The sequence below is a fragment of the Leptonychotes weddellii genome, chromosome 1 (assembly GCF_054177405.1).
Source record: "Leptonychotes weddellii isolate Sample4059 chromosome 1, ASM5417740v2, whole genome shotgun sequence".
Taxonomy (NCBI): domain Eukaryota; kingdom Metazoa; phylum Chordata; class Mammalia; order Carnivora; family Phocidae; genus Leptonychotes; species Leptonychotes weddellii.
Window position 1 is genome coordinate 78215538 of NC_138369.1, and position 12478 is coordinate 78228015.

Here is a 12478-nt window from a genome sequence, read left to right on the forward strand (position 1 = left end):
AAGGCAGTCGCTTAACCAACTGAGCCACCCAGGCGCCCCTACAATACCATATTTCATTTAATCTAGACTGCACCATTATTTTTTGTGCCACTAAGAAAGATAAAAAAGAACTGTCAGTTAACTGATGACTCACCTCTGATTGTAAAATGGTTCCAATTTCAGAGATGTTCAAACGTGAGAAAACTTATAATCAATGAAACATGGCATTCAAAAAGCTCATGAGTTGGGCCCGATCTCTGATCTCCTAAATAAATTGCTCAGGATAGGTCTAGGAATCCATATTTTGTTTAAGCCCCTCAGATGATTCTAGTTAGATAGACTAAGTAAACTGCTAACCTTCAGAGGCAACACAGAGAGAAAGTATGCACTTTGGAGTCACAAAGCCCCAGACACCTCTGTGACCTCCCGTGAATTCCGTAATTTCCCAGACCCTCAGCTTTATCTATTAAAAAAAAATGTCAATGCCACCTACTTTGTATGATTGATAAACAAAAAGAGAACACATGTGAAGTACTTGGCATATAGCAAGAGGTATACTAAAACACATATTTATATAAGAACATATTTATTTATAAACAAGACATAACATATTTATCTCATGAACAAGCATGAGACCTATGAAATTACTTTTCAGAAATATTCTACTGCTTAGTAATAACACTTGCTGGGCACAGTAAAAAGAATCACTCACTAAGTATTTATTATGTAACTCAGCAATATACACACATTTGTTTTGGCACATCACATCTTAAGAGGTCCCACATAAATGAAAGTTGTTTAATAACATTTTGATCAGAAAATATTGTACTTGATTTGCATCAACAAGGATAACACAAAAAAGCACTTTTAAGTGTAATATAACTTCAGAGTAGCTAAAGCTATACATCTATAGCTTCTTCATGCTGTTTCATGTCCAAGTTTTGTTTTGTTTTGTTTTAGTATGTATAGCTGGCAAGTTTTTTCACCACACTGGCATAACTGCATTAAAACCACAAAAGTAATGCTATGAAACTTCTCAATTCAGGATGCTCAAAAAAATACCCTCAGATTTCATTTGTTTCTAAAGTGACCCTTAAAATCCAAACAGTATTTTAGGCAGCACCTTCAGAACTGACTAGTCAACTCAGGATGTGACTCATAGGGGACAGGTTTAGCCATAATTGGATAGAGTTCTCCCACATGTGTAGCATGAAGAAGGGGGAAAAAAAACTCAAAACCCACAACTGCACAATGTCTCAGCCTTGCTCTCCCAATGAAGAACACATGGACTCAAATTAATGCTGCCATCAATGCCACCAACCCCACCCAAAATGCCCAGGGTTAAGAGTTTGCTGCAGGGTGCTAACCAACTCCACCAGCAAGCACCCCACACCTCTCAGGGTATGCCAGACACATCAGTAGGGAGGACACTCTCACTGCCCTCCCCCACCAAGCACTTGGCCTGAGGTTTAAGAGGAAAGAGAGGTGCTGGGAGGAGAGGAACACATGGCTCATCTTATTTTTCTTTCCCTCAACTACCTCCCAAATGGAAAGAGTTCCTCAGTTCAACAGCCCAAATCTGAAACCCTGGAGTCCTCTCTGACTCCTCTCTTTGCTTTAACGTGAGGTCTCCCCCACTAAGTCTTTTCCAAACTCCGCGCACATTCCTCACAAATCTATCCCACTCCTTCAACTACCCTAGTTGATCCCTCTTATCAGCACAAGGCTGACTCTGTCCCATTTCCCAAATCCAGCTTGTCTTTCTCCAAGCCCCCTTCCACTGGAGCCAAAAGTCAACTTTTCTGTAACCCAGTCCTGTTTGTGCACTCTCTTTTCCTAAATTCTTCCAACATCTGCTCATTACCCACAAGATGAAATTCAAATTCCTAATCCAATCTCAACCTACCTCCCAGCTTTATATTCTGCCACTCCCGGCTTTGCCAATTTTTCTTATTTTAGCCACATTAGATTTTTCCTATTTCTTGATTTCACACCCATCTACTTCCGTACATCTATAGCTTTTTCATGCTGTTTTCTCACCTGACAAGAACTGCTCCTCTTTTCTGCCTATCAAAGTCATCCTCAAATGTCTCCGTTCCTGGAACACTTTCATTAAACTCTCTAAGGCTCTCTCCCCTTCCCCTTTCTAGAGTCGAAAGTATTCACTCCTACAATAACTTACTTATGTCAATCAGCACTATGACTCTTATCTCAGTGTTACAGTCCTCAATAAAATGGTTAGTCTCCCCTCCGAAATTCTGAGTTCCTCCAGAAAAGGAATTTAATAATTTTGAGTCACCATTTTCTACCACAATATACAGTACTTGGTTGGGCTTCAAAAATTTTTACTGGACTGATCTGGGGAGCATTGATCTCAACTTGTATTTAATTGATTTTAAATAAGATGTGAACAATGCTTAACTCTTCCAGAGGGTATTTACTTCAACAGAAAAGCAAGTTACCCAAAGTGAATTTCTAATTGGTGGGAGGCAGAGTCTATTCTTAGAAGGCCCCTGACCCTTACAAGAGTCCCTATCACTATCACCACTGCTGCCATAACCAGTTTATACAATAGCTCTCACCCCTCAGCATGCTGCTAGGAGCAAACTCCTAGCACTGCCCCAGCCACATACTAGTTTCACAAGCCCTGGATTTCCAGGGAACTCAATACTATTAGAATTATTATTAGGATACATAGAATTATGTATCATTATCTAATACAATTAGAGAGAGAACATAGGAGGATGCAGATAACAGTCAAGAGCACAAACATGTAGTAGCAGGCTTTCAGATTCTACTTCTTGAGTGTTTTCAGTTAATCATAGCTCCTCCAGAGCTGACAAAGAGGCAAAGATTCTGGATTCAAGCAGGACTGAGGCAAGACCAGACCCTTTACTCACTGCCCAAAGGGCCCCAAATCAAAGTCCTCACCAGTAAAAATGGGGAAATGAATGTCTACATTGCAGCCTGTTAAGAAGAGTAAATGAGAGCAATGAAACTGGGCTTGGGGACATAGCGATGCCACATGGACAGTAAAAGCTCCTGAGGCTTTTGGAGTCTCTGTACAGACAGACTTCCATCAGGACTATATGTCCCACAACCAAGGAACTGGGTTAACTACATACTTCCTCTAAGTCTGTTTCCTCATCTATAAAATGGAAATAACAGTATATACTTGAAACAGGAATTACCTTTGTGCCTGACAAAGGCAAAAGATTGCTACATTCCAGCAGCATTCTAAAAAGTATCAACCACTACTCTTCTAAATATTACTACAAAAAAAAAAAACAAAACAAAAAACAAACCTGTTACACATCAACAGCTCTTCAATAGTCAAAGCCCAACCTTAACTGTCATTTACATATTGTGGAATAACCACTGGCCTTTATCCCCATTTCATCCCCAAACTCCTTTGAATGATACTAATGAAATCACAAAGACATTAAACCACAAAGACAAACAGAAAGGGAAAGAAGACAACAACACAACATACATTTCAACAAACTTTTCCAAGAGGGGAGCCAGAGGAAGAAGTGGTCACTGCTCCTCAGGACCGCTGAGGTACCAAAGGCCAGCCTGAGGCTCAGGACTGACAAAGGGGGTGCCTCTGCAAGGGGTGGGCCACCAGATCCAGCAGGAGACCCTAAGTTTTTTCTGAAGAAACTGAACCACAGAGGCAGAAGAACTGTAAAGAGGAGCAGTCAAAGTCTACAGCTTGAATGGTGGGTGGCCTTTATCTCCATTCCTTCCCTCCTCAACCACATAACCCAAACCCAGGCAGCCAGTGTATTACCAAACACATCAGTGGCAGGCTATTCGAAGTATCTTCTCTGCAGACACTGACTGTTCTCAAGGAAGATGTGAAGGTGCCGATATGTGGAGTAGATGGGTAATGAAAAGTCTACCTGTACTCCAAAGGAAGTCACTAGACCACCAGCACACATACTCTCTCTCCTAATCAACTTTTCAGCATCTCACTCTTAATTGCAGACAGCCAAGGATGACCAGACGTTTGTGATCTAAACAACCATAAAAAGAGCCCTGAAATGAACAAGCACACTGGAGGAAGCAGAAGAAATATTAAAAACATATTAAACATATAGGAAAAATGAAAAATATATATATACACACCTCAAAGATAATACAACCATAAAGAATAAAATGGAAACAGAAAATGAAAATAAATGGAAATGAAAACAGAGAAAAGAGCTTCTGAAACTTAGAAGCATCATTAGAATTTTAAAAATAAAAGTTTAGAAGACATAATTGAGAAGATTCCCACCCACACACTTTCCACCTCCAAATACAAAGATATAAACAAGAGGCAACATAGGTTAAGAGTATCTGAAGATCAATTCCAGGAGATTCAATAATCAAACCAATAGATGTCTAAGAAAGAAAAAAACAAAAAACAAAGGGTAGGAAATCATCAAAGTAATACACGTTTTTGAAAACTGAAGAATATGAGTCTCTAGATCCAAAGGGCCTACTAAAACAAGACAGACAACAGGCGAACAGAAGGAAGGACCCACACAAAAGCTTATTAAAATTTCAGAATGCCAGGGGTGCCTGGGTGGCTCAGTCAGTTAAGCGTCTGCCTTAGGCTCAGGTCATGATCTCAGGATCCTGGGATTGAGCCCTATCGGGCTCTCTGCTGAGTGGGGAGTCTCCTTCTCCCTCTCCCTCTCTGCTCTCTCTCTCTCTCAAATAAATAAATAAAATCTTTTTAAAAATAAATTTCAGAATACCAGAGAAAAAGGCCCTGAGCTTCAATAAAAACAGAAAAATAAAAACAAACAAACAAAAATCAGATGGTTTTGAGTTTTTCATCAGAAACCCTTAAATCCAATCCAAAATTATGGGAAAAAAATATATTTTCAGCCTACTATTCTAAATGTAGCCAAATTATCTATAAAGGACCTATAAAGCACCTATGGTAGACACCTTCAGACATGCAAGGCCTCAAATAATTTACCTTCCATGCATCCCTTCTTAGGAAGCTACTGAAGATACGCTTTAGCAAAACAAAGCAAACCAAGAAAAAGAAAACGAGTGATCCAGGAAACAGGTTCCAAGGCAGGAGAGAAGGGAACAGAAATTACAAGAAAAACAATCCTACTGTCCAGAATGGAACAAGAGGATCGAAGGCTCCCAAGCAGGGAGTCTCTACGAGGAAACCAAGTAGAAATGAGAGATGATTTGTGCTACCTGGAAAAAAATATCAAAGGCATTGAACATATTTCTTGGGGTATTTGAGGAATGTAGCCATAAATACATGAAAAACTAACCAAAAAGTTGAAGGCAGTTATTTGCTCCAGGGAAAAAAACCCCCATAATCTGGCATCACTATTTAACTCAGAAGTGAGCAATAAATATATATGCAATAATGTAAATACTGATTGTTGGTTTTACCAAAAATTGTTACGTAGCTATATCGAGGAACTGGGGCAGAGAACAGTGCAAGTGCTCAATTATGGTATTAGGCAATCGAATGCTTATTCTATATTAATTTCAAAACATGAAAGTAAAAAACAGGAAAATAAATAAATAAACAGAACTAGTGTAAGATCGGTAGCTTCCACTGGAAAGTAGGACCTGGAGGATAAAAAGACCAAGGGTAGGACACTGCTGTGTTTTCTGTTAAGCCTTTTAGCACTATTTGATTTTTAAACTGTGTGCACGTATTAATTGGATTAAAACACCAACTTATTCTCATATCAAGGGCAATTAGTTCAATTTATAAAGCTGTCACTATCAAGTTCATTTATAAGTTTCTTACTTGGAATTCCAAACTCATCGTCTTAGAAATATTATAAAATGATGACTAGTTTCCCAAGTCAGCTTTCAGAGGCATTTAACCCACAATGATACAAAAATGTAGTGCAAACTATTATTTCAAGTAGTCTTAAACACCGTAAGAGTTTCTATGAGAAACTGCAGTCTGAGAACTCAAGATGCCTGGTACACATCTGAGTCCTACCCACTTGTTCTTCCCCACCCAGGAACAGCCAAGGAATACTTTAAAGGTAGGGTGGATGAGGGAGATGGACCTAGATCTGGCAAGGAGAGTCAAAATTTAACAGGTCAACTCTATCTGCATTAGAAAAAATACCACTGGAGGTCCCTCTTACCCCAGAGATTGATCAGTGAAGCAATCCTCCCTCCCCGCCTCCCAACAGCTCATTCCTGGTCATAAAGCTGGATGTTCATCGGTCCGGTGACAAATACATATACATTATTTCAAGTATTAATTAGCCATGACTTCTTTTCCACCATGCCGTAACAAAACTTCTATATAAACAATATCTTCATTAAATTTAATATAATTTCGTGGCCTATGTCAACACTGTGTTTATTTTTTTTAATGATTATAAATTGTGTGACCTTGAAAAGGTTAAAGCCTCACTTTCTTAAACTCTAAAATGGGAGTAATAGTATCTACTCAACTGGGTCACAAGAAAATTAGAGGAAATGATGTGTATAAAACATGTAGGGGCCCGTAAATGGCAGGCACTCAATCACTGTCAGCCTCTGGTTGTTCCTAACCCCTACCCCCACTTGGCTGGTTTCTAACATGTACTCTTATATGTAAACAAAGTCACAAATTATATACAAGCTTTTAACCAAAAAACTTTAAAAACCATGCAGAATGCATTAATATTTTTAAATAATTATGTGATATGAGTCTATTTGTAAGCATTCATTATTTTTCCTAAACCTGTCTTATGCTCCAAGTACTAACCTAATTTGCAGTTTTAATTCATCTCAACTAAATTTAGCTAATTCAACTAGACTAAAAAGAGGATTAAGAAGGGCAGGACATTACAAAAACACAGCATTCTTCTTTGATTAAAGACTACAAACCCATATATGTAACAATGTCTAAACAGACTGCTAAAAGCAATACCATTTCAACATTGAGTCGACCTCAAGATAAACTTAAAAAAATAAAAATGAAACTGACAGATAACGGATGATTAAAAAAATAATCCCCCCTCCTTCACTAAGATGTACCACAAACCTGAGATTAAATAAAGAGGAGGGAGAAATGTTATTTTGTGCCACAACACACAAAAGAAAGTCTAACACACAAAGAATGTGTAGGTATCCTTAACTACCAAAGACTTCCCATTTGGGGCCATTTTTATCAGACCTTCCTCTTAGGGCTCATTTCCAGAATCCACAGTCTCAGCACAAAAACACCATTATTTTTCAAATTAATTCCCCAAACGACAAAGCTAATTAGGTGGAAAGGTACAACCAACTGACCCAAAGCTAAGTTCTCCTTTCCCTACAAGGTATTCAGAGCAGGAGAGTGGCCCTGAAATACAGATTAGTCCACAGTCCAACATATCCAAGACAAGAACCAAAAAGATACTGAAGAAACTAACAGGTCTGCTACCCAGAGATTCATTCCCCATTTAAAAATATGCTTATCCGTCACAAGATCTGGAGACTGCCACGAACATGTAGTGCCCTTCTAACCTATCCCTTCCCCCCCGCCACCTCATTTTTAAAAAGATGTATGATAACCAGAAAGTAAGAGCACAGTATTGTGGCCTCTACTGGGGCATCAAAACCACAGCCAGGGGTGTGCAGGTTTGGTCTAAATAAAACGTGGACTTCGAAAAATCCAAAATCCAGGGCCCTACAATGACACGCCTAGGACGGATCAAAGAAACTTGGTGCATCAGGGAAGAAAAGTTTGGGCGCTTGAATAGGGAATAGGGCGAAAAGCCGAAGAGGCTGTGGGGAAGACGGAACGGGGTGGATCCCCGGTCTTTCGCGGCGGGACAGTGAGGACGTAGGGGTTAGGCCGGAAGGCTGACCCGGGGCGGGGTCCGGGCAGGGACCACACCTCCTGGCCAAGTAAGGCAGGCAAAGGCCAGGGCCCCGAGACGACCCCCGGGAGCTGGGACGCGACCTGGCCCCGGTCCCCCGCTCTAGGGCTGGGCCGCGGGAGGCCGAAAGCAGCCGGGGTCGGGCCCGACCTGCCCACCCCGACGCAGACGGCCCCACTCACCGATGAGCCGGCGCACCTCGTCCTCGCTCAGGTAGAGGCTCACGCTGGGCCCCCCGGTCGCGGGCGACAGCGCGGGAGGCCGCGGGGCCGGGGCGGCGGCGGCGCCGGGTGCGGGTAGCAGCGGCAGCAGCGCGAGCAGGAGCAGCAGCGGCGGCGGCGGGGCCCTGAGGCCGCGGGTCCCGGGGAGGCGGCCCCGGCCCCGCGGCCCCGGCCGCGCCGCCCCGCGCATGGCCGCCGCCGCCGCCGCCGAGGAGGAGCGCTGGCCGCCCGCCGCGCCGCCGCCACCCACCCCCGGCCCCGAGCCCCTCACAGCCCCGAGCCGGGGGCGGCCGCCCAGCTCATCGCGCCGCCGGCCCGTGGCAGCCGGACGCCGCTTCAGACCGCCGCAGCGCGCCGCCGCCGCCGCTTCGGCGGCATCGTCCACTGCAGGGGGCTGGCCGCGGAGGCGCGCCCGTGCGCGCCGCCGCCGCCCCGAGATCGCGCACGCACGCACCATCCGCTCCGTGCTGGTCGCGACCAGGCTGGGAGCGCTTTGGCTTTCAAGTGCTGCCGCCGGCTGAGGGCTCCCTGGGCACCCTTTAAAGGAACCCCGTCCCACGTTGTCACCAGCCTGATGTTTGCTTGTCTATTGTCTGTAACACCCCGGCTCCCCGCGACACAGTCCAGGCAGGCAGGCCCGGGCCGCAGCTGCCGCTGAATAGGCTCCCCAGATCCAGGATAATGCCTGATGCGGCCGCTCTGGTAGCAAAAGAGAAACCTGCTTTTTTCTTACTGAGAAAATGGTGAAAAATAGAAAGCATCTTTTATACCACCATCGGAGATGAACATTAACATTTCTGTGTCACTTCCCATGGATAAAGACAGTATGCATTTATTCTCCAAAAGGATCCTGCTCAGCAAACTTTAGTAACTTTATCCTTACACGTTAGGAATTTTTATTTTTTATAATCGTTCTGCGTCCCCATTATCAACCCTCGTCTGGGGTTATTAACCTGTGGTATGCCGAAGTGTGTGTGTGTGTTTCTCCGTTGTGTGCTTGGGCACACACAGAGAAGTGCTAGGTACGTTTCGTCATTTGTTCTAGCGAGTCCCGGGCCACTAAAGAGGTTAAGAATCGCGGATACGCCTCGGCTTTTCCAAAGGCTTCCGAACGAGCCCGTGCGCGCGGACCTCCAGGTCTCCGGGTGCATTTATGTGAGCCCCCACCATCGCGCTCAAACTTGCTCCAGGTGCCCCCTCTCTCGGTTGAGACTTCCCAGCGTCCCTTCCCGGCCGGTTCACCTCGCCGGTGCGGGCAGGTCCGCTCCCTGATCCCCGGGCCGCCCGCCGGCCCCGCGCGTCACTGCGCATCTGCTCGCGGGGCAGGCCCGGTTTCCGGGCGCCGTTGCTGCTCCGGCTGGGAGGCCCCGGGAGGAGGCTATTTTTATCCTCTGGGGAGGGCGGGGGAAGAGAGCGACTGATGAGGCGGGAAGTCCTGGAGCTTTATTTTCCCCCTCTCTCGGAAGAGCGATGGATTCCATTTAGAGATAGGCTGGCCTCGATTTGTGAAGCTTCAGCCCCGGAGTTGTGTCCATCATCCTACAGGAGGCTGAGAAGAAGGTGAGAGCTGAGGAAACGTGCTCCACCAGAGAACGGCAAAAAACCACAAAGGTCAGCAAAACGTCTTATGTTGGGACAGCCGCTGCTACCTATTAGGGGACCAGCGCTCTGTCAAGAAGAGCTTGGGGCTGGAAATGTGCTGTGTGAACAGGGCTCTCAGTTCAGGCAGGAGGCATTTTTTTTTTTTAAAGGATGGCATATTCCCTGCATTTTTCAAAATGGCGCACAGTCCCCAAGTGAGGAAGCTCCTGTCTTCAAGGCAATCTCCTGGTATCAGTGACTTCTTGACGTAGCCTGTGATGTAAACACAGCAGAGCGGTCAGTCAGGCCTGGCTGGGCTGTGGTACTTGTTAATGGTGTGACCTTGGGAAAATTAAACCCCAAGATTCATAAAATAGAGGTGATAATGCCAGACTCACAGGGCTTTCACAGGATTTAATTGGAGAAGATGTAGTAAAATGCCCAGGCGGAGTGTCACACCCATTGTCATTGTTATTATAATGAATCCCTTCCCTCTAATGACCATTTCCTGAAAAGTTTAATCACCAGTTACCTCCAAACCATTCAAACCAGAGATGCTCAAGAACTTCATTCAGTACAGCACCATGCCTGGCCCAGAGCTGAGCTCAGTGCATCATGCTTGGCACAGGGACACAAGGGTGTCCTCTCTTGAGGAAATATGATAAACACATGTTCATTGCACATTTTCATCAGTGTTGTGAAGAAAAAGTTGGTGGTTCTCAAAGTATGGTTCCCAGACCAGCAGTTCTATCACGGGGTAACTTGTAGAAATGCAAATTCCTTGGTCCCACCCCAGACTAATAAAAGTATCAACCTCAGGGGGTAGAAACACAGAGAAGTGGTATATTCATTTCATTATTTGTTCTAAAGAGTCCCTGTCTCCCAAAGAGTATCACAGGCTCTCCAGGTGATGCTGGCCACTCTGTCAAGAAAATCTCAACTCTACTAGCTCTCCTTTGGACTGTTGTAGTTGCTGCCTCACTGGCCTCCCTGCTTTCCCCTTATTCCTTTACTCATTTAGTCTGTTCTCAACATAGCAACCAGAACTATCCTATTATACACAACCAAATCATGGTGCTACTTGGCTCTTAGACTGCTAACGGCTCCCTAATTCATCCAGAATAAAAGGCAAAGTCCTTACAGGCTATCAAGGCAGTTCTCATTCTCCATCTTCCTCCCTTCCCTTCTGATCTTATCTCTTTCCCTCCCACAAAGACTTCTTGGTTGTGCAACACACCAGACACAATCCTACTTCAGGGCCTTTGCCCTGCTGCTCCTTGGACCTGAATACTCTTCCTTCTGACTTTCACTTGGCTTCATCTCTTACCTCTTCAAATCTATATTCAGATGTTAACTTCTAAATAAGGTTAAAATTGTGAATGTCCCAACACTTTAACTCCCCAGAGAACAAACCAATTCCCAGTCTCTCCTGTCTGTACAGGGTACTTGGTCTCACACAAAGTTCATCATACAATCTCATCCCATCCCTGGAGAAGGAATCATCTGCCCCCCCCACACACCAAGGTGTGGGGGGAAACTTTTGAAATGTCCCAATAAGTCTCAGGGTAAAAATGCTGGGAAGCCCTGACCTCAGCCTCCTGAGGTTTCTCTGCCTAGAGGAAATGAAAACTGCAATCATCACCATACTCTACACACTGCCTCATTCTTGGTTTTGCTTGTCACTGTGGTTGACCTTATTCTACTCCAGGACACAAATTTCAGAGACCTGGAAAACACTATCATCAAGGCTTCTTTTGCTATTCCTAAAAAAGGGTAGCCTTGGGTTTGAGATACAGCAGGGTGGGTGAATGGGAGCCGTGGGCCACCCTGCATGGGGCAGTGCTGGGATGACGCCTCCCAGATAATGGAAATGACTGGGGTGTTCCATACACGGAGTCTGATGCTCCACTCAGAGTCCCAGCTCATGTCCAAGAGAATAGATGCCTGCCCACAGAGCCCTGAGAACAATTCCTCACCCCGGCCTTGAGTTCACTTAGCTAGGGGAGGGCTCTAGAAAGGGGTGGCTCTAAGTTTTGAAAACATTCCCTTTCTTTTCAAGGAGCAGTTGGGAATGCTGGTCTGTCTACTTTAGAGCAGTTTACTTTTTAAACGTTCTCCATCCACAAGCAATATATTAACCCATTGTGTTGTGAAAGACTCAAGCATCACAGAAGTACACTGAGTAAGAAAACATCCTCCTTGATACAAATCATCATCACTTTCCCCCACCTCCCAGTTTGGTGTATGTTCTTATAGCTCTTTCTCTCGATATTTACGCGCACACACACACACTTGTCTGTATATGTGTTTAGACACGCAACTGTGTGTTTGTGCATACTTTCAGTTTTATAGAAATGAAATTGTACAAAAGGTAATGGTCTGCATGATTTGCTATTTTCACTGATCAAAATAAATTGAGATCTTAAGGATGCTTGCATGACAGAGCATACAGAGGTATATCCATGGTATTCTTTTGGTTGGGATGGATCATGATAGATTTCATGGTTCTGGTGATAGACCACACATCCTTGCACATGCATCTTTATACATATTATATATATTAAAAGGGTAGATTCTCAGAAGTGGAATTGCTGAATCAAAGGGAGTTACTTTATAATGTTGATAGATTCTTGAATCGCCCTCCTAAAGACCAATATACACTTCTGCAGCTAGTCCTAATTCTTTACCTGGTGGGGGTGACCCAAATCTTTCCTAAAGAGTCTGGCCATTACTGATCCAACCTGGATTGAATTGTCATAGTTTGCCATTAACCTTAATCACAGGGCATGATAAACTAAGAGACCCCCCCTAAGGGATCTCATGTATTCCAGACATACTCTTCCTTACCTGTCTTCT

The 12478-nt window shown here is 44.3% G+C and overlaps 1 protein-coding gene and 1 long non-coding RNA gene across 4 annotated transcripts in view; one reads left to right on the top strand and one right to left on the bottom strand.

Moving 5' to 3' along the window:
- RYK (receptor like tyrosine kinase) overlaps positions 1 to 8246 on the bottom strand; it is an 84906-nt gene extending 76660 nt beyond the window's left edge. For all 3 annotated transcript variants that reach the window (XR_014147102.1, XM_006736899.3, XM_081826633.1), the window contains exon 1: positions 8003 to 8246. Coding sequence is in view for 2 of the 3 variants with exons in the window: in XM_006736899.3 (XP_006736962.2) it covers positions 8003 to 8231 (229 nt within the window). In the remaining variant the exon portion in view is untranslated. The remainder of the gene's footprint in view (positions 1 to 8002) is intronic.
- Positions 8245 to 12478, top strand: part of LOC115942197 (uncharacterized) — a 54811-nt gene continuing 50577 nt past the window's right edge. Inside the window, exon 1 of the long non-coding RNA XR_014147115.1 lies at positions 8245 to 9652. This is a non-coding gene — a long non-coding RNA (uncharacterized LOC115942197). The remainder of the gene's footprint in view (positions 9653 to 12478) is intronic.